Here is a 22131-nt window from a genome sequence, read left to right as displayed (position 1 = left end):
AGGAAAACCTAACCTTCAAAGTGGCATGTGCAAATCATAAGTAATTGGTAAAAGTTCATAGGATTGCTAGGTGATGGTGAAACCCTAGTGCTTTTATAAATTGATATTCAAAACTCTTTCCTTCAATCATATTTGTTCTTGTTTTAATATTTGTTTTTAGAATCAACCAAATTCATAATCATCTTTCTTGACCTTTTATTTTAAGTAGTTATTTTGAATTTGTTTTTACTTAAATTGCTAATTAGTCCTTGAGGAAAACGACCTTGCATGAGCATCTATACTACAATAGCCTTGTATTCTTGCAAGTATTTTATGTGATTTTAACCCTGTTTGCACAGGTACTAAAAATCCTATCAAGAAATTGGCGCCGTTGCCGGGGACTATTTTAGACAATTTTTGTTTAACCTTTTTCTGATTTATTTTATTTTATTTTATTTTTAATTTTCGTCCAAAAAAAAAAAATTTTTGAAATTGAACAATTTTGTTTCTGTTGCAGATTCTGCAGACTGCATGGTCCAGACCAGATCAGGAACTGCACAGATTGTACAATTTGATCCAGAACCAGAGCGCACACTGCATAGACAGCGGAGAGAAGTTACTTGGGCTCGGGACTGTTCACTGCATGGCACTTTTCTGCAGAATCTGTTTGCAAACGAGGGTACCATGGCGTTAGAATTACCTGCGGCAGGTAGACCACTAAGGGAGTCATTGGAAGCCCGTGCCACTGATGTTCCCAATTGCATTGTGTATCCTGAACAAGAAGAGGGTGATTCGTTCGAGATCAGGCACCATATGCTTGAAATTCTACCTACTTTTCGGGGGCTGCCTAATGAAGATGCAAACATACATATTGCAAAATTTATTGTGGGTTGCAAGAATATTTTGATTAGGGGTTTTTCTGCTGAGGCTATTAAGTTACGTCTTTTCCCTTTCACTTTGAAGGACAAGGCAGAAACTTGGTTATTCACTCTACCCTCTAATAGCATTACTACTTGGCAGCAGTTACACACAAAATTCCTGAACAAATATTATCCAGCATCCAAGACATTGAATTTCAAGAGGGAGATTTTGACATTTACACGAAGCCTAATGAAGAGTTTCATGAAGCGTGGGAGAGATATACAGAGATGTACATAAAGTGTCCACATGTTAAAATTGATTCAGATACACAAATGAATATTTTCTTTGATGGGCTTAATCCTACATCTAAGAGCCATGTGAATGCATAAGCAGGAGGATCATTGTCAAATAAATCTGCAAGAGAGGCATTTGAACTGTTTGATATGATGGCTACAGAATCTCAGCAATGGGCAGCAGAACATTCACAGAAAAGGGGCATTTTTGAGTTATCAGTAGGTTCTCCCAATATGTCTGCACAAATGGAAAAAATGGATAAGAAAATTGATGCAAAGTTTGATATGCTTCTACAACATCTAGCAAGTTCTACACAGCAGCCACCTACATCAACAGTTTGCACTATATGCAGTATGGCTACACATGACATAATGGGCTGCCCACATAGAGACTCTTACCCAGAGCTTGTTGAACAACATGTCAATATGATGAACAGCTATCAAAGGCCTAGGAATGATGCATATGCAACTCATTACAATCCTGGATGGAGGGATCACCCTAATTTCAAATGGGGTGGCAATCAGACTAATGCCAAACCATTCCAGCATGCACAAAAACCTTTTGTTCCCCCCAAACCATCTCTGGAAGATCAACTTGCTAAACTGGCAGCAACAACTCAATCATTCATCGAGGGCAACAATCAAAGATTTCAAAATGTTGAAGCATCAATTAAAAGTTTGGAGCAACAATTTGGACAGCTAGCTACACAGATTTCAAATAGAGAAAAGGGCAAATTTCCTAGTCAAACAATTCCTAATCCAAATGGACGTGAAGATTGCAACGTTGTTCGGACTTTACGATGTGGAAAAAGCTATGACAATCGTGAAAATAGCATTGAAAAGGAGCAGCAAACAGTGAAGGATAATACAGAAAATTTTGCAGCAGCAGAATCTGCCGAACCTGCAGAAAGACATAATTTGGCAGATCTAGAAACTGTTCCAAAACAAGTTCCTGAGCGTGTTCATGAGGCCCCTATTCCATATCCAGAACGTTTGAAGCCAAAAGCAAAAGATCAACAACTCAAGGACTTTATGCAGACATTATCCAAGGTTCAAATCAACATTCCATTACTGGATGCAATCAAGAAAATTCCATCATATGCCAAATTTTTGAAGGAAGTTTGCAGCAGCAAAAAGAAGCTTTCAGATTTGGACAAAGTTATTTTGACAGAACAGTGCAACGCAGTTTTGCTACACAAACTACCACCTAAGAAAAAAGAACCAGGGAGTTTTAATATTTCTTGCACTATTGGAAATTCTAATTTTAAAAGTGCTTTAATTGATTTAGGTGCAAGTATTAATTTGATGCCTTTTTCTGTTTTCCAGCGATTGGGGCAAGGAGATTTAAAGCCTACATCAATTATACTTCAGCTAGCTGACCGTTCAATCACTTATCCAAGAGGTGTTATTGAAGATCTAATTATTAAGGTTGATAATCTTTATCTACCGGCAGATTTTGTGGTTTTAGACATGGATGAAGACCTTCAAACACCTATTATTTTGGGGAGGCCGTTTATGGCAACAGCTAGGACCTTAATTGATGTGGAAGCTGGAACATTGACTTTACGGGTTCAAGACCAATCTGTGGTGTTTAATTTGTTTGAGGCAGCAAAACGTCCTGCTGAACAGCAAGATTGTATGCGTATTGACATGGTAGATAGTATGGTGCAGACGGATTTTATGCTAATTCAAAAACATATCAGTTGCTGCATGTTTTACAGGGGGAACTTGAGACAAATTCTGAAGATGAAGGTGTTCTTGAGTACATTCACGCATTGAACAGTCTGCCCACAGTGTTGCCAAAATTTAGGAATGTGTACGAGAGTTTAGGGGAGCCCAAACAGCCCCTTAAACCATCTAGACAACAACCGCCAAAATTGGAGCTGAAGCCTTTACCAAAACATCTTAAATATGCATATTTAGGAGCCGCAGAGACGTTGCCAGTTATAATTGCAGCAGATTTAACACCGACAGAGGAAGATAAATTGCTTCGTGTGTTGAGAAAATATCAAGATGCATTAGGATGGACAATTGCGGACATCAAGGGAATCAGCCCAGCCCTATGTATGCACAGAATATTAATGGAAGACGACGTGAAGCCAACAGTTGATGCTCAACGCCGCCTTAACCCAATTATGAAAGAGGTGGTCAGAACAGAGGTTATGAAATTACTTGATGCCGGTATGATTTATCCTATTTCTAACAGTAAATGGGTTAGCCCGACTCAAGTTGTGCCTAAATGAACCGGTATTACAGTGGTGAAAAATGATAATAATGAGTTAGTTCCTACACGATTGACTACGGGTTGGAGAATGTGTGTAGATTACCGGAAGCTTAACACAGGGACGAGAAAAGACCATTTTCCATTGCCTTTTATTGACCAAATGTTAGAAAGGTTGGCTGGGTGGGCTTTTTCCTGTTTTCTTGATGGGTATTCTGGATATAATCAGATTCCAATCGCACCAGAGGATCAAGAGAAGACTACTTTCACTTGTCCATTCGGTACTTATGCTTATCGGAGGATGCCGTTTGGATTATGCAATGCACCTGCTACGTTTCAACGTTGTATGATGAGTATTTTTTCTGGCTTGGTCGAAAATATTGTGGAAGTTTTTATGGATGATTTTTCTGTTTTTGGGGATTCATATGATCAGTGCTTACAGAATTTATCCTTAGTTCTTCAGAGATGTCAAGCGACTAATTTAGTGCTAAACTGGGAAAAGTGTCATTTCATGGTTGAACAGGGAATTGTCTTGGGTCATTCAATTTCTAGCAAAGGCATTGAGGTTGACAAAGCAAAGATTGACGTTATTGCAAAGCTGCCACCTCCTACATCAGTAAAAGGTGTGAGGTCCTTCTTAGGACACGCAGGTTTTTATCGTCGGTTCATCAAGGATTTCTCCAAGATTAGTCGACCTTTGTGCACTTTATTGGCTAAGGATGCACCATTTAATTTTGATAAGGCCTGTTTAGAAGCATTCAACAAGTTGAAAGCACTCCTAACTTCGGCGCCCATCATTGCTGCACCAAATTGGGATTTACCATTTGAACTAATGTGTGATGCGTCAAATTATGCTGTCGGGGCAGTTTTAGGGCAGCGAAAAGATAAGCTTCCCCATGTCATCTATTATGCAAGTCGTACTCTCAATGATGCACAGCTTAACTATGCAACTACAGAGAAGGAATTGTTGGCAGTTGTGTTCGCACTAGAGAAATTTCGGTCTTATTTGGTTGGGGCTAAAATAATTGTCTATACGGATCATGCTGCACTAAAATACTTGTTGTCTAAGAAGGATGCAAAGCCTAGATTGATTCGTTGGGTTCTTTTACTTCAAGAATTTGACTTAGAGATTCAAGACAAGAAGGGCAGTGAGAATGTTGTGGCTGATCATTTATCTAGATTAATTATTCCAGCAGCTACAGAGGCAGATTCTCTACCATTGAGTGAAAGTTTCCCAAATGAACAGCTATTTGCTGTCAAAATTGACACACCTTGGTTTGCAGATATTGTCAATTATTTGGCTAAGGGTGTGGTGCATCCAGATTTTTCCTACCAGCAGAAAAAGAAGTTTTTATTTGATGTAAAGCACTATTTCTGGGATGAACCGTACTTATACAAGTATTGTGCAGACCAGATTATAAGCAGGTGTATTCCGGAGGCTGAACAGGAAAGTGTTTTAAAGTTTGCTCATCACTACGCTTGTGGAGGACATTTTGGGCAGAAAAGGACAGCAGAGAAAATCCTACAGAGTGGGTTATTTTGGCCAACACTTTTTAGAGATTCACAGAATTGGTGCAAGGCATGTGATAGGTGTCAAAGGGTCGGCAATCAATCCAGAAGGAATGAGATGCCCCAGCAAAGTATCTTAATTGTTGAACTATTTGATGTTTGGGGTATTGATTTCATGGGACCATTCCCATCTTCTAACGGGCACCAATATATTTTAGTGGCTGTGGAATATGTTTCAAAGTGGGTCGAGGCCATTGCCGCACAAACTAATCAAGGATCAGTGATCCTGAAGTTCCTCCAGGGGGTTATATTTCCACGTTTTGGAATTCCGCGTGTTATTCTTAGTGATGGGGGGAAGCATTTTATTAATAAACCATTTGCTAACCTACTGGCAAAATATGGGATTAATCATCGCGTGGCTACACCATACCACCCACAGACATCTGGTCAAGTTGAAGTTTCAAACAGAGAAATAAAGCGTATTTTGGAGAAAACAGTGAGCTCTACACGCAAGGATTGGAGTTTCAAACTAAATGATGCTTTGTGGGCATACAGGACAGCTTATAAAACTCCTATTGGGATGTCACCATTCCGACTTGTTTATGGGAAAGCCTGTCATCTACCTATGGAGCTGGAGCATAAAGCTTACTGGGCCATTAAAGAGTTAAATTTTGCATATGACTCAGCTGGGGAAAAGCGAAAATTGCAGTTAAATGAGCTAGAGGAAATTCGTCAAGGTGCTTATGATAGTTCTCGCATCTACAAGGAAAGAACCAAGGCATTTCATGACAGTCAAATTTTACGGAAGGAATTTCAGCCAGGGCAAAAGGTTCTGTTATTTAGTTCAAGGCTCAAGTTGTTTCCAGGGAAATTAAAATCTCGTTGGACTGGACCCTACCTAGTGACTCAAGTTTTTCCTCATGGAGCAGTTCAAATCACTAATGAAGATAAAGGCAACACGTTCAAGGTGAATGGTCATAGGTTGAAACCCTACGTGGAGACACCCTTCGACATTGCAGCCGAGTCTTTGACTCTAAAGGAACCAGTGATTTGACCACCAGGCTTCTGCAAAGTCTAGCTACAGACTTAAAATAGCGCGCTTATTGGGAGGCAACCCAATTTTTCTAAACTCTTTACTTCTTTTATTTTTTTTTTTTTTAAAAACAGAGAAATTTGTTGTTTTCTTTATCTAGTTGTTTATATTTTCTTTCTATTCCTAACACATAATTGACTCAATGCAGACAGGACACAACCATCAGCAGCAAGCATCAAAAACAGAAAATCCTATACTGGAATCTTGCACCCAGTAGCAGCTGGAATCTTGCACCCAGCAGCAGCTGGAGTCATGCACCCAGCAGCAAGTCTACATTAACATCACCACATCTACACTATACTAGAAGTTAAAGCAATTCAGATGAGTAAAGATGCAAGTTTGGGGGAAGCTGTTGCGGATCCAGCACATATATATATAATTTTGAGAAGTTAATTTTTGCAACTCAGTTTACATCACATAGCCAAACAGCACACAACTGAGTATCCTCTCAGAACCAACCAACAGACACAAGCAAGCAGAAATTCTCACAATCCAGAAAGGCCCATGAATTATTGCAGATCTACAAAAAAAAAATGCAGGGATTCGATATTATACCTGCTCCCAACTTGAAGATTGACTTGCTCGCTGAAATCCTCCAATAGACGCGGATGAGTATTTCAGAACAAGGCAACGAAGTCTGAAATAATCACTTTTGTTCTTAATTACTTTCAACACAAAAATACCCACACTGAGACCCAGTTATGAGCACAAAGCGAAGCTTACCGTTAACCAAGCTCAGGAACTGCGAGACTATGTGATGTTGGGGTTGAACTCTGTCTGGGTCAGCTCATCTGAGTCGTTTTGGTCGGAGTTGGGACGGATCTTGGTGAGCATTCGATTGTCTCTTCGACGAATTCGCAGCGGATGGTGATTTTGATTTTGTTGAGGGTTTTCTGGATTTGGCACCCTCACATAGATGAACCCACACGACTATGCTCTGAAAGATAGCCAAGGCTCTTGAGTTCTTGCTAGAGATGACAAGGAAAGAGGGTGGCAATGGATGGGTTGAAACTGAGTTGCGAATGGCCAAAGGCGAGCTTTTTGGTTCTGGACTCCAGGTTAAGACGAAGGGGATTCAATATTTTAAAATTGACACATGAACGCTGCTAAACCAGTATATATAGTAGCTGTCGCGAGGTTTCGACACAAGTGTTTGCTTAGCCATGTTGGTCAGCGCGCCAGATCCCAGATGCCAGTTCCTGTTTTCGAATCCCAGAAACGTTAAATTTTCCCTGCATTCTTGGTATGTTAGTTCTTCTGGTTTCTTGTTCCTTTTATTTTCTGTTATCTATTTTATTTTATTTTTGTTTTTCTCTTTTCCTTTCCTCCTTTATTTTCTTAGGTTGTTTTCTTTATCTTTGCCATTCATTCTCCTCTTTCTAGGATTTAGTCATTGTTTTATTCTTGTTTCTTCTGTTTATTTTCCACGCCTTGAGGACAAAGTGTGATTTAAGTTTGGGGGTGGGAAAGTAAATTTTATATTTTTTCATTTTTTGAGTCTTGTTTAAAAATTTTCGTTTTTAAGTTAATATCCATAGATTATTTTAAACGTTAGAACAAATGGACATGGTGAAGATCAATCCCACAATAGAGTCTTTTCTATTTATTGTTGCTTAGACACTAATTCATGAATTATACTTTGAAATTTGCACATCACATCAACATGGTTTTTGGGGAGTGAGATTGGAATACTTACTTTTTGTCCAAGTGTGTTTTAATTTCTGTTCAATATAAATAAAGTTAGTATGTGTTATAAAGTAATAATTGCCTCACCCGAAGCTTTGCTAGTAACCGGGCCAGTCCTGCCTAATCAGCAGTGATTCTCGAGACAAACGATAGAGTTTTGGCATGAGGCAGGGTGGTTAGTTGGTTTCGTAGCCTTTTCAGCTTGAGTTAATAAGTCCTTAGGGGTGTTCTACACCTAGTGCCCTAAAACCTGAGTGGTTTGGGAGACATTGACCTAAAGCTCGCTACGCGGTTGGATCGAAAGCTTAAGGGAACCAACATTGCACAACCACTACTATTACTATAACAACAAAAACAAAAAAAAAACAAAAACAAAAACAAAAACAAAACAAAAAGAAAAACAAAACAAAAAGAAAAAAAAAGGAAAAAAAAAAAGTGTGGAGTGTGTGAAGTATGAATAAAAGGGATGAGAGTTAAGGGTTTTAGTCGAGTCTCCATAACCATAATGGTTCACTTTACACCGAAAGAAGTTTGTGAATTCTTTTCTAATTGAGTCTAAATAGCTTAGACTTTGTGGTGGGATTACTTGGATCTATGGAAAGGATGTTCTAGTTTTTAAAATTTTCTATGGATTGCAACTTGAAGGTGGAAATTTTGTCCTGGTTAAGTGTTAGCTAGATGTCTAATCTGTTAAGTTTTTATTTTTGTTTGAGTCTTGTTTCGCTTGAGGACAAGCAAAATCTAAGTTTGGGGGTATTTTGATGGACATATTTTATATTATATATTTAACCTCATTCTTAGTATATTTTGGTTAATATTTTGGAAGAATTTTGATACTTTGAATTATATTTCCAATATAGGACTTTCAACTCTCTCTGGAGCAAAACATAATCAAATGGAGGAATTTTGGAGTAATTCCAGTTGGAGGACGTTCTTGAGTCACTTAGCTTGATCGTATCAAAATTTCAGAGTTTTCTTTCAAGCAGTTATTTTCTGGCAATAAAATAAAGGAGCAGTGCGATGTGCTGGAATAGTGACGTGTTGGGCTTTTATTGCGTTTTTGGAGCACAAGATGACCTCGGATGGGTTCGTGGCCTTCTAGAGAAGTGTTCAGAACATTTTTATCTTTAAAACAAGCTATCTTGGGCCAGATTTGGAGGAGATTTGGGGCAAAAACGTGGCTGGGCAGATTTTGGGCAGATTCTCCTATTCCAATTTGGACTTTATTTCCTAGTTTTATTTTATTTTAATTAGTTTCCTTGTGGGGATGGAAAAGCTGTACATTGGCAGCTAGGTTTTAAGGGGTATTTAAGCTCTTTCTCACAAGGAATTAACGACTTCTTTTTCACTTTTGAACTTTGCATTGTGGAGAGCAATTGCTAGGGTTTTGGGTTTTCACAACTTTCAGGTGTTTTCGTTCTTTTCTTCTTAATGATATTTTCTTGGATTTCAATTATGAGTATGCGTAACTAAATTTCTTTTGCTAGGGTGAAGCCTTGAACCTTAGCATGAATATGTGATTTTTATTTAATTGCTTATGATGAGTGCATGCCTACTTGAATTGTTAATCACTGTTTTAAACTATCTAATTGTCTTAATGCCTGATCACCATTAGGATCTTTAGAAAAGTAATTGGATGCAATTTTGGTCGGAAGGTTCCCTGAAATTGATGCTAGCTTCTTGTGATTAATCATTGTAATTTCACTTAAGATGAACACCACGTCTTAAGGGTTGCATGGTTTTTCAAAGGGTTTTCACAAAACTTAATGAGTCTTTCATGTTCAGATTTGATCCGAACGTCCGGACGGGTTGCATGTTGGATATACGTTCTGTGTTGGAGGTTCCAAGTAGAATATACATTAGGAAAACCTAACCTTCAAAGTGGCATGTGCAAATCATAAGTAATTGGTAAAAGTTCATAGGATTGCTAGGTGATGGTGAAACCCTAGTGCTTTTATAAATTGATATTCAAAACTCTTTCCTTCAATCATATTTGTTCTTGTTTTAATATTTGTTTTTAGAATCAACCAAATTCATAATCATCTTTCTTGACCTTTTATTTTAAGTAGTCATTTGGAATTTGTTTTTACTTAAATTGCTAATTAGTCCTTGAGGAAAACGACCTTGCATGAGCATCTATACTACAATAGCCTTGTATTCTTGCAAGTATTTTATGTGATTTTAACCTTGTTTGCACAGGTACTAAAAATCCTATCATGAATCCCGAATGCTACACATAGCTCCTACATAAACTTACTTGAGACAAACTTCAATAAGATTGATACTTCAAATACTCTACTACAACACACACTTGATACTCTTGATACGCCATAACATAGAGTGGATACAACGCCTATTTATAGGCCATAATATTAACTCAACATTAAACATAATCATAACCACTATACTCACTAAACCTCACATTAAATCATAAACTAGACATAATAGCTAAACTCTTTAGGTTCTAACTTTTATTTTATAAACTTCTGACCTTTGAAATTACCCCAATACTTACTTCCCGCTTAAACTTAGGATCTAAACAACGGTCTAATAGTTTTTCTATCCTTATGACCCTTAACTCAATGACGTTCTTTATCTGTTTTACTTGATGCAACTCGGACCTCAACAAGCTTACCACCTTGTTCATCTCATCAAGGTCAGCACATGAAAGGGAATTGACTCTGACGAGACAAAAGTAGGGTAGTCCTGTGGCTAACTCCAATATGGTTGTCTCATCTCTTCCTCACTCAGACGTATCGCATGCAACTTGATTGATTGTTTAAGAATACAAACAAGATTCATATTCAATCATTCTACTTAACAATTTCATTTAACCTTATAAACAAATGCTAGGCTGCAAACCAAACCTCTTTGCTCTAGAAAAAAATAATTGTTCAACTTACTGATCTCAGTAACAGACATCGTAGTTTTCCATCGCAAAATACGTGGGACAATTGTTGGATCAACAACCTTGCAGTAATTTAGGTCCACCATCCTAAGAATTATTTCATATGGCCAAATCTACACAATTCACAACATATATTTTATTATTTAAGTTTTAAATTTCACAAAGCATAACTAACATGAACATGATTACCACATGCCTAGAAAGCATACATCAAACCTTTAAAGCTCCAGCCAAACCTTTGCACTTCAACATGCTTACCCTCCTTGCCCTTCTAATTTCTCCTGGTAGTTTCCGTTAATTTACATGATGCCTTACTTTTCCCATTCCCTATTCCATCTTCCTTTTCACAGTTTTTAGGAAACTTTGTTGGTGCGGACAATAGATTGTCTTGGGTTTTGTCAAAAGACACCGAACCCTACGGATAACTGTTGAATTCATCCAAGATTAATGTTCAAATGCTTGTCCTTTCCCAAAACCACAACCTCAACAAAGTAAACAAGAGCTAGCTTGTAGATATCATTGCCCTCTCTGCACCTCAGAAATGCTTCTTCTAAATTAGAATATGTAATTCCTTCGTCTAGAAAATATATTTCATTAAGTTTGATCTCGTCACTGTCTCCGCTGGAAATTTCAGGCACTTCCCCAAAACGGAGTCCTATGATCAAATAGAAATCCTAACGAGTGAATTGAGTAATGTTGCATCCTATCCAAGTCTTTCACTCAACGCAAGACAATCTCATGCACAATTTGCCCGCTAAACTGAATCTTATCTATATTTGCAAGATGACCAAAACATGATTTCTTGAATTTCTCTAATTGTTCTTCCATCAACTTTGCGTGTGAGCAGTTATCGTTGTTTCTTTTCTTATGAAGCCAGTTTCTGATTAATCAAATGTCTACCCTCAACTATATGGTCATGCCTTTGGTTTGGGATTCAATTCCTTAGGGTACTTATCTACCTATTTTCATGAGTTTCTTGCCTCCCAGTTACATTACAAAGAGACTGTATTACATCAAACAACTAATCAACCAAACACATTACAAAATTGACTAAATATATGAACATAGGGATTAATGATAAATCTCATTGGCTTTAACATTATTAAAGATTATATTATTCCTTTCATTATTGACAGTTTGTTACTCTATAAATGCGTGTTGCTGATATTTTATTGAAATGATGTTCATTCGATTATTTTACATATACCCAAGCAAAAACTAAAATGCAAGTGAACCACAAACACGAAATACCAAATCCAACACCATTGACTGTAAAAATAGGGGAAAACTGTAACTTTAACCCTAAACTAAAATTCCACTAAATTACTTATAGATTACCAAATGTTGGTTCCACTTGAACAATCGCGGCTTTACTCTCGAAATGGAAGAACCGCAGCTTTGCTCCAAGGAATACGGCTTTGCTCCCTCAATTTCTTCCCCCCTTCCATGGCTTCGAACCTTCCACGGCTTCGCTCCTTCCACTCAAACTAACTAATTTTTCAGGGTTTAGGAAACGAAATTGCCTTCAACTGTTGTTAAGCCAGATTATGAACCAGTTTATCTATGTTTCTTATTGCTATGAGTTTTTGTGTTCAAACTTCAACATTTGGGTGTCCAACGTCTTCAAACTTTGCTGGGTATTAATTTCGGGTTTAGGTTCTTCACCTACCCGGTTGTAAGTTAAGGATAAAATTTGATCTCAACTGTGCATATGATCTAATGGTTGAATTTTGTGTCCTCATTTATTGCACTCAAATAAGTGTCCTCAAGAGAGAATTTCTGTAGCCATTTGATCGATCTAACGAGCCAGGGAGTAGCCGCTGCAAATAAAGAAGGATGACAATCGGGTAGAGAAGATTATAGGGGTTTGCAATTATTGCAAATTGGAGATGCCGAAGGATGATAACTCATATATTTATACATTTATACCATCCATTTCTAGTCTATTTGTGATGTTTTGAGTTAAACTCGTTGCGTTTTACCCTATTTTGTGTTAGTATGCAGTTGCATCTACTTTAGGATCAAGTTGAAGGCAAAAGAAATGAAAACATGCCATTTTTGGAGCTGACCCTTATTCAAACATGGAAACAATTTTCGTGACCTGTTTTGAAGTCCAAATAAAGAATCCAAGGTGAACCTGGTTTGTTTGAAGACTAAGAGCAGAATGGGAAAGCAATGAGGATTTCTAGCCTGATTTGGAGGTGCCAAATAAGGCAAAAATGTGCCAAATAAAGGCTAATTTGTTAGGATCTCTTTGGAATATCTTGCAGCCTCTTTTACCTCATAAAAACTTGCCTTTTAACCACTTTTACAAACCCTATTTATTATGGAAGAACTGGACCGTTTTTGCTTTTCTCTCTTTTCATGCACACTTAAACCCTAGCCGTTTCATATATTTCCACCATCATGACTCATCGCAGCAGGCTGTTCTTAGAGAAGTTCAACATCAAAATTGGTTCAAGGTTTCCTCTCTTGAATTTATATTCACTCATGTTTCGTTTCAATCTCTGTGAACATGATGTGTAACTAAATTCATAGCTAGGAATTTCGATGTAGCCTTACAACATTGATCCATGTTTCTAAGTTAAAGTATTCAGTTCATCAATCTGCTTTTTGTTTCATTCATTGAATTTATTGTTAAATTTGTTTGTTAACTTTAATGTTTGATCACCATTAGGGTTGCCTATAGATTATCTGAAAAAGGTTATAGTAAACATCATGCTTAATCTTGATAGACATGTGAATGAATGAAGAGAATGCTATGCAAACATCGTGCCGTGCATTTTCTTTGGTTCTTTAATATTTTCTTGCATGCTAATGACTCTTAACTTGGAACCAAAGTTGAACATTCCAATTAGGTTACAGATTAGGAGAATTTGATCAAAACCACACATTATATGGCTGATCATATATATGTAAAACGAACTCTGGAAACAGGTTGGTAGTTGAATACGGTTTAACTTTATAAACATGGAATTGGCTTTGCAATGGTGATTTCGAAATCCCTAGTATCATCCCTATTCTTTCTACATCAATATATCATTTACTGCTACATTCTTCTTGCATTTTAAGTTATTTTTCATTTACAACACAAAAACTACTTTCAATTTGTCACTTTCATTTTTTATTTTTTTAGTTAGGGTTCTTTCAAAACTAGTAATTTATCAGGATCCAATCGGTCCCTGTGGTTCGACACCCCTACTTGTAACACTATACTAACCATATATTGACACTTGGAAGGAATACAACAACCGACCTTAGATAAAATGGAACAATAGGTTTAAAAACTCACATAGAGAGGAGATGCAAGCTCTCTCCTTTCTATCAATAAGGTGATGCAAATCAACCTACCTTGACTTCGGATACAATAGGTAGTGGATTGGTCCCTCACACATTTAATAAATAAAAAAACGAGTTAAAGATTGGGAGGTTCATCATAGAGGATGAGCATCCTTTTAGAGTCATTGAGGGCTCGAGTTTTAAGGAAATGATGCAAAAGGTGCAACCTTGATTGAAGGTACCAAGTAAGAAGAAGGTTGTCGAGGGTGTGTGGGAGTGATATATGCTTGAAAAGGCAAAGATAATGAGTGTGATTAGTGAGCAAAGAGTTAGTATTACAACTGATACTTGGACATCGATCCAAAACATAAATTACATGGTTGTGACAGTTCACTTTATAGATAGTGATTGGAACTTGCACAAAAGAATAATTAGCTTCACAAAGATCACTGGTCATAAGGGCATTGACATAGGGAAAACCCTAGATGCCTGTTTGATGGATTGGGGGTATACACAAAGCGTTCACAATTACCGTTGATAATGCTTCCGCCAATGATGGGGCAGTTGAGTACATGGCACAAAGTCTAAAGGCAATGAATACCTCAATGTTGGATGAGAAGTACTTGCACTTGAGGTGTGCTTGTCACATTCTTAACTTAATTGTTAAGGATGGATTGAATGAGCTTAGTGCCTCAATTGAGGGTATAAGAAATTGTGTGACGTTTATTCACTCTTCTCCAGCTAGGTTAGACAAGTTTAGAAAGTTTGCCATTGCGTGTAAGGCAAATGTGCCAATAGATGTGCTACGAGGCCGAATGCAACCTACAAAATGCTTGAAGGTGTATTCAAGTATAAGCAAGTCTTTAAGAGGATGTCCTATAGTTGTGAAGTGTTTTAAGCTTACTTTCTAGCGAAAGAGAAGGTTAAGAAAGTGATGGTTAAGAGAGTGGGACCTCCAAATAATGATGACTGGGAGAAGACATTAGTTTTTGTGCATACATTGAAGTTTAGTGCAACCAAAACTCGTATATCCACAATAATTTTCCTAGAATTGGTTGGGTTACAAGTTCTAATAGAAACGAAAATGAATGATCCTAGAAATCCTACTATGCAACGGGTAGCATCTTTAAGGAAGTTGAAATCTGACAAATATTGGGGGAGCTTTGAGATTATGAATAAGCGTATATTTTTAGGCAATGTGCTAGGCCTAAGGATGAAGCTTCAAATGCTCCAAATAAGCTTTGGCAATCTTTATGAGGTTGTTAATGAGGTTGTAAAGTGTTTTAATGATTTGTATAATGAGTAAAAAGGGGTTGGGGTGATGTTGTGAGTCAAATTGATGAGGATGAGGTTGCACAAATTGGTGAGGATGTTGATGTCACATTTCAACTAATACAACAACTTGTGCAAAGAAGGAAGGATGAGCAATCTGTTGAGATATCCAATGAAGTGGATAAGTACTTCGCGGATCTTTTTGAGAGCCCTTTGAGCAAACAATTCAATCTCTTGAATTGGTGGAAAGGGAACCAAACAAGATATCTAATTCTTTCACAAGTTGCCAAGGATATCTTTGCAATTCCAAGTTCTACGATTGGTAGTGAAAATGCTTTTAACCTAGGCAAGAGGATTGTGGATCCTTTTAGAAGCTCATTGCATCCTAAAATGGTACAGACATTAGTGTGTACTTGTGATTGGCTTAGGGCGGACGAATTTTCATTTTACAAGGAACCCATGGATGATGAGATTGAATTCTACAAGGAAATGGAACACGTCACAACTTGTAAGTAATTAGTTTATTATTTTCATGTTCTTTATGCTTCTTATAACGTTTTTTGGGAAATTTACATAAATACCACTTGAACTTTTAGGTCAGTGCGGAATTACCACTTGAACTTTTAATTTTTATTATGAGCCACCTGAACTTTATAGGGTGTTGCAATGTACCACCTACGTCTGACTCTGTTAAACTTTCCGTTAACTTTAAGGGCATTTCTGTCGATTCGCTATAACTTAAAAATTAAAATTTTAAGACTAACATAATTATCACCCAAAAAAAAACAAAAACAAAAAAACCTAACCTAATTATTGTTATCCTAGGACTTCCACCACCCCGTCTAACCGTCTCCCCCACCCTCTGTATAAGCTGCAACCTCTTGCATGCAATGATCCATGATGCATGGAATCCATCTCTCAAAGTTTATCTTGACAAAAAAATATTTTTCTCAAGTTTATCAAAATTCAAAATATATACACACTCTTTGGCAGGTGAAGCTTTCACTCAGATTTCAATTGTCCTATCATTTAATTTGTTTATAGTTGCTCGCACTAGTCTTCGTTCATACTCGAACAAAAAGAACAGTTAGATTGCAATTTCTCTCTTTCTCCATCTAACAGTCCAAAAAGTTTCACCCCAAAAGCTAAAATTTGAACTTTTTAACTACATCATAGCCTCTGGGAATGAATTAGTTAGCTTCCTGCTGCCATATACTAGTCTTACTAGATATCCCAAAATGCCAGGAATTAATTCTAATAAGCTGGAATTGCCAAAACAAATTCCAAACAGATGTAAGAATCTCTAAATTCCAAACATTAGGATCTCCAAATCCCTTTTTTTCTTAAATTTTTTATTTGATGGAGAGAGAGGGAGGGATCTACTGGGCACTAGGGGAGAATTGGAAGGGTGGGGAAGTTGTGGGATAATTAGGTTAGGTTATATATACACAGTCCTCTTTTATTAAGGGATCTCTCAAATAATTTATTTGAGGGACACCCTTTAGGGTCCCCTATGAATTTTTTTTCAACGATCCAAACCATCTATTTTTTAAGTCTACATTCATAGATCATGCTTGCAAAAAATTAGAGAAATCGAAAACCGTTTCGACATCCAATTGTTTCAAGAAAGTACTAAATTTTCAATAATTCAATTGAGTGGTAAAATGATATCGGATTCAAGTGATTTTTTGTAGAGATGATCTTTGAATGAATATCTACAAATAAATGGTTTGGATTAGTAAAAGGCTTATTTATTGTAGTACCCTTTGAAACTTCGGTCAAATTTCACTTTACCCCTCAAAAGTTAAAATGACCCACTTAACCACCTTGATCGTGGTTTCGTGTTTTACTGTACTCCCCACCGTTTTCTCCATTAATAGCTCAATGAAAGCTTATTTGAGGGATCCCTCAATGGAAGCTTATTTGAGGGATTCCTCAATGGAAGCTCATTTGAGGGATCCCTCAATGGAAGCTCTCTGTATATGTATATATTAGTTTTAAATTTTTTATATGTGTTTTTAGTTAAATGGATTGACGAAAATGCCATTAAATTTAACGAAAAGTTCAACGGAGTTAGATGGAGGTGGTACATTGCTACACTCTATAGAGTTCGGGTGGTTAATAGTAAAAATTAAAAGTTCAAGTGGTAATTGTGCACATGGTTAAAAGGTCAGGTGGCATTTATGCAAATTTCCCTTCTTCTTTTTTTCTTTTTTATATATTTTTTATAACTAAACTTGTGTTGTTTTATTTGTAGATGGTGGCCATGCACAACCAAGTCCTTAAAATTCACTCACCACCAACACTTGAGTTCTCTATGTTTTATAACTTTAATTAAATTTGCATTGCATTTTTCGTTTGGGTTGTAACTTTAATTACATTTGCATTGCATTTTCCTTTTGGGTTATAACTAAATTTTAACTTTTTGCCCGGGTTTAAATTTGCTTATTTGGGCTGTGAGTCTATTTGCTTAAATTTGTAAAGTTAAAATGTTTGGACTTAAAAGGCTTCAAAATAAGCTTAAAAACTAGGCCTACAAAAGTATGGAAAAGATTATATATTTTTGACCCAAAAAGACCCAATTTAACAGACCTAAAATGTTGAAATTTACGCCAAAAACGGCCCAATCAGAGAATCCCACATTTTTCGCGGACACCAACAGAGTTGCGGTTTTGTTGAGACACAATTAACTGCAAAAACTCGACCGGTTTGCGGTCCCAAAATAAGCCATATCGCAAATACTCAGACAATTTGCAATTTTCCTTAAAAGTCGCAGTTACCGAACCGCATACCACCCTACTTCTCTCTTCCCCCCTTCGTTGTTTTCACTTTTTGCTTAATTTTCTCATTGTTTGAAATAATTCACTGTCATTTTTCATATCTCACCTTCTCTTTTTTGAAAATTTTTACCCTTTGATAAGCTAATAGTCGATGAAATGACAATAGATAGCTAGAGGTTTCATTTTTGGGATTTAGAATTTGAATTCAAAGTCTTAAATCTAGAGTTTAGAATTTGAAATCAGTGCCTAAATTGGATTCTGAATTGTAGAATATAAAAATTATAGAAATGCCATTTGCATTGCTATAAACTTAGAGCATTCACAATAGGAGGGTGTATAAGGGAGTGTATGTTAAATATACACCCCTTGTCACCGGAATCATCTCCAATAGGGAGATGTAAAGGGTTGTAAACATACATCACCACCATGGAGATGTAAAATAAAATGTACATTTGCATCTATTTTTACATCTTTTGCAGACGGGATCCACCGAAGAAAAGAGAGAAAAAATTATACATCTTAGATTTACATCGTTTCTCGTTGGAGCAAAAAACATATTTACACCCCCGAAAATATAAAGAGAATGTAAAAATGGCTTTACACTCCCGAAAATACACCCCAACTATGGATGCTCTTATAATTAAAAGAATCATGAGAATAATGACTTATATAAGTTAACCAAACAATAAGAATGGTATTCATGTACTAAACAAAAATAACCAAATTTTATATGAGAAATACAAGTAATTATAATTTGACTAAGTACATTATCGTTTCTATGGATCATCTCCTAAATCGATGTAATTAAGGATCGAAATTTCTAACAAGACTTTTTATTCCTCATCTCCTAATTAATTTCAGCAAATAAAACATTTTCTCAAACTCTCACACGCAACAGTTAAGCCATTGACGTTTCCGGTAATTCATAGTCAGCCTCCTCCACCACAAGCGGCTGCGACGCCGTGGGATTATACTGTTGAAGCACCACAACCGACGCCGTGGACGAAAACTCCGATGACGCCAAGAAGCTCCCCACGGGGCCCAACTCCGCGCAGTCACTCGTGCTGTCCACCAGCGGCGCCGTTGGAGGCATTCGTCCCACCACAAACAAATTGACATTTCTGCCCATCGATTTCAACACGACACAAATCTCCGCCTTGCTCTCCACCACCTTCTCCTCGTACAGCATCGAAGGCTCCCCGCCCTCCTTGTTCTTACTGTTCCTTACACTCATGTACTCAGCCAAAAACGACTCGTCGTCCTCCTTCTCGTCGCCGCAATCTTCCTCCTTCAAAATCTTCTTGTTCTTATCCGAAGTGATACCGACCAACTTCGCGCCAAATATCAACGTCTTCCCCGGTGGGGCCACAAACTTCACTAAAGTCATCACAATCCCGGGATGCTCCGCCAGTCTCATGCCGTACGCCAGCGCCTCCCTGTCGTCCCGCCCTCCGAAAAACGCCACAACCACATTATACGACACGTCGCTGGCCGAGACCTGCGCAGTGCCGCCCAGACCCCTGTCCACCAAAATCCCAACCGAGCACGGCGCGTGCCTCAACACGCGCTCGTTGACGGACCTAAACGAGTTCCCCAGAGACTCCATGGTGCCGTCAAGCCGCTGGTGCTTGTGGAAAGGGAGCAGGATCATGGCGACGCTCTTGTGGTGGGCGCTGGCGCAGATGTCTTCGTGGATGTCGTTGAGGGAGGAGATGGCTGTCATGGGGCGGACCTTGACCGTGCTGAGCTGCTCGTAGGCCTCGAAAGCAATGACCATATGGTCCTTGTTGGAGTTGGTGTCGTCAGTTTTCTTGTTCCAGAAGGGGAGGCCGTTGTAGCGGGCCTTGTGGACCATGGAGATGGCGGAGGAGCGCTCGGAGAGCTCCATGAGGTGCATGGCGTAGACGGTGAGGCGGCCGCGTTTGCGGGTGCCGCGGGAGGACTCGATGAGGTTGATCATAGTGGGGATGTTGCGAGTGCTGTGGAAGCAGGCCAGCATTCGGAGCTCTGTGTCAGGATTTTTGCGGAAAAAGCTGCGGTTCTTGTAGGGGGCTCCTCTGCGGGCGGGCTTGTAGATGGCCATCACCAGTGGGGTGGTGATGAAGGTGGTGAAGAGCGCCATTAGAACGAATATGGCGAATGTTTGGTCGTTCAGTACCTGCCATGCGTACGTAGTGACGAATATATATAAAAAGTAATTAACTTGTAACATACATTGATGTAACAAAATAACAAATAAATTGTAAAATTTGTGCAGTACCAATCCAATATCATACGTACTAAACATTGCATTGCAAACAAGTAAAAGAGAGAGCAGCTGGTTATGCAGAGCATTAATTAGTAAACAAACAAACCTTTCTATCCTTGCCAATATTGAGGACGATGAGCTCCACCAGTCCCTTGGTGTTCATAAGGAACCCAAGTGCCAAAGCTTCCCTGAAGTGCACCTTACACATCATCGACAAAGCCACCGTCCCCACAATCTTCCCGAAAGAAGCCGTGAATATAACCAGCACCAGCAGCCCCCACGACAGCCCGCCGCTGATGGTCGCCACGTTCGTCTTCAACCCGCTCGAAACAAAGTAGAGCGGCAAGAACAGCCCCGACACCAGATCCTCTATCTTCTCTATCAGCACCCCAGCGAACGGCCCGTCCTTCGGCACAACAATCCCCACCACAAACGCGCCAAACAGCGCGTGTATTCCAATCGTGTCGGTCACGAAACTCGCCGCCAGCACCAGCGACAGCGTGATGCATATGTACAGCTCCTTCACCGGCTCACCGTCGGGGGACCGCCGTGCCATTATGGCGAGGAGCGGCCTAAGAGCAAATATGCAGAACCCGACGAACCCGGCCCCGCAAAGTAGGACCCACACGGACACGAGAGGGGACGTGTTGGTGCCGGTGAGGGCGATGGCGAGGGCTAGGAGGATCCAGGCGGCGACGTCGTTTATGGCGGCGGCTGACATGGCGATGCGGCCGACGTCGGTGGTGAGGAGCTTGAGCTCGGCGAGGATGCGGGCGAGGACGGGGAAGGCGGTGATGGAGAGGGCGACGCCGATGAAGACGAGGAAGGGGCCCTGGCTGACTCCTTTGGAGACGGTGGAGCGGAGAACGAAGGAGGTGAAGACACCGAGGACGAAGGGGAGGGTGATGCCGGCGACGGCTATGCCTAAGGATTTCTTGCCCGTGCGGCGAATGGCGCGGATGTCGAGTTCAAGGCCGATGAGGAACAGGAAGAAGAGGAGTCCGATGTTGGCCACGGTGTCCAGTACGGTCATTGATTTTGCCGGGAAAACGGTGTGGAGAAACTTCTCGCTTCTCCCCAATGCCGAGGGTCCAAGTAATATCCCTCCCTGCAATTACATGCATGTATGCATGCATGATGAATTAAATTTCATGACGAAATTAAATAATGCATGTAAAATTAAGGATTATGTTGTCAGACTGTGAACCATTATTTGATTAGGCCATTTTTTTTCAAAAATGAAAGATAACAAAGATTAGGCTATTAATTGAGAAAAGACTTACAATGACTTCGGCTATAACTCGAGGTTGCCGGAGAGGTTTAAGAAGGAATGCGAGTGTTCTGGTGAAAACTACGACCAAGCAGATCTGGAGGATGAGTAAGGGAAGAGCAAAATCCAGAGGATTTTCACCTTGAAACGATCCATTGGATGTTGCCTTCATGGGGACAACAGGACTAGCCGGCGGTGCCATCTTAAGTAACTAGCTTAATTAATCAAAGATTTAGGGATCACCACAGGCACAATGGATCCGCCACTCCAGCAGCACCCCCACCCCAACGCACCCACATGTAAAAAGCAAATAAAAAATCAATTGATGAGGAGACGAAGGAATTCAGTTTCCCTTTTCTTTTGATTTGGTGAAGAGAATTTCATGATTCTGGCTAGATGTGGGAAGTCTTATATGATGATCGAATCTTTTGTGGATGGATCGATCTCTGCATGTGCGTGTGCGTAACTGCAATTCAGCTCCGCAACGGACTTCGGGGTAGGAACAGAAGAAGCTATAGCACAGCAAGAGAAAGAATAATGCTAAAAATAGAAGAGGACAACACGTTGAACGCTTTCTTTGCTTGGGAGTTGGGAAGGGCATGATAGTTCCTTCTTCCCCTCCTACATGTGGTTCTTGTTAGTTTGAAGATTAATTTCAACTCCAGTCTTGGATTGACCTAACAAATCTCAACTTTGAATGCAATGCCCTACTAGATCATTTGATAAGCTAGC

General features: G+C 39.1%; 1 protein-coding gene, 1 long non-coding RNA gene and 1 other non-coding gene across 3 annotated transcripts; all 3 read right to left on the bottom strand.

The window, feature by feature from the left end:
- Nucleotides 1-956: 956 nt before the first annotated feature.
- Nucleotides 957-6943, bottom strand: LOC117614854. The gene is made up of 3 exons (XR_004583929.1): nucleotides 6680-6943; nucleotides 6512-6593; nucleotides 957-1371 (listed from the first exon to the last, which is right to left on the bottom strand). It is a non-coding gene; the product is annotated as an uncharacterized LOC117614854 (long non-coding RNA).
- On the bottom strand, nucleotides 1051-1156 carry LOC117616884. Its single transcript, XR_004584228.1, has one exon. It is a non-coding gene; the product is annotated as a small nucleolar RNA R71 (small nucleolar RNA).
- Nucleotides 6944-18689: 11746 nt separating the features above from the next.
- On the bottom strand, nucleotides 18690-21627 carry LOC117614406 (cation/H(+) antiporter 19). Its single transcript, XM_034343206.1, has 3 exons — nucleotides 21413-21627; nucleotides 20236-21237; nucleotides 18690-20039 (listed from the first exon to the last, which is right to left on the bottom strand). The coding sequence occupies exons 1-3, from the start codon at nucleotides 21599-21601 to the stop codon at nucleotides 18780-18782; spliced, it is 2451 nt and encodes an 816-aa protein (XP_034199097.1). The 5' UTR covers nucleotides 21602-21627; the 3' UTR covers nucleotides 18690-18779.
- Nucleotides 21628-22131: the final 504 nt, after the last annotated feature.

Source organism: Prunus dulcis, chromosome 1 (assembly GCF_902201215.1).
Source record: "Prunus dulcis chromosome 1, ALMONDv2, whole genome shotgun sequence".
Taxonomy (NCBI): Eukaryota; Viridiplantae; Streptophyta; class Magnoliopsida; order Rosales; family Rosaceae; genus Prunus; species Prunus dulcis.
The sequence above is the reverse complement of the archived record's forward strand: the minus strand, read 5'-3'. Positions and strand labels throughout refer to the sequence as shown.

Excerpts from the sequence above, each read along its gene's own strand:
- LOC117614406 (XM_034343206.1), bottom strand. The coding sequence starts at position 21,601 with ATGGCACCGCCGGCTAGTCCTGTTGTCCCCATGAAGGCAACATCCAAT. Across the intron at positions 21,238-21,412 it reads GAGTTATAGCCGAAGTCATT|GGAGGGATATTACTTGGACC; the intron begins GTAAGTCTTTTC and ends ATGTAATTGCAG. Across the intron at positions 20,040-20,235 it reads ATATTGGCAAGGATAGAAAG|GTACTGAACGACCAAACATT; the intron begins GTTTGTTTGTTT and ends TACGCATGGCAG.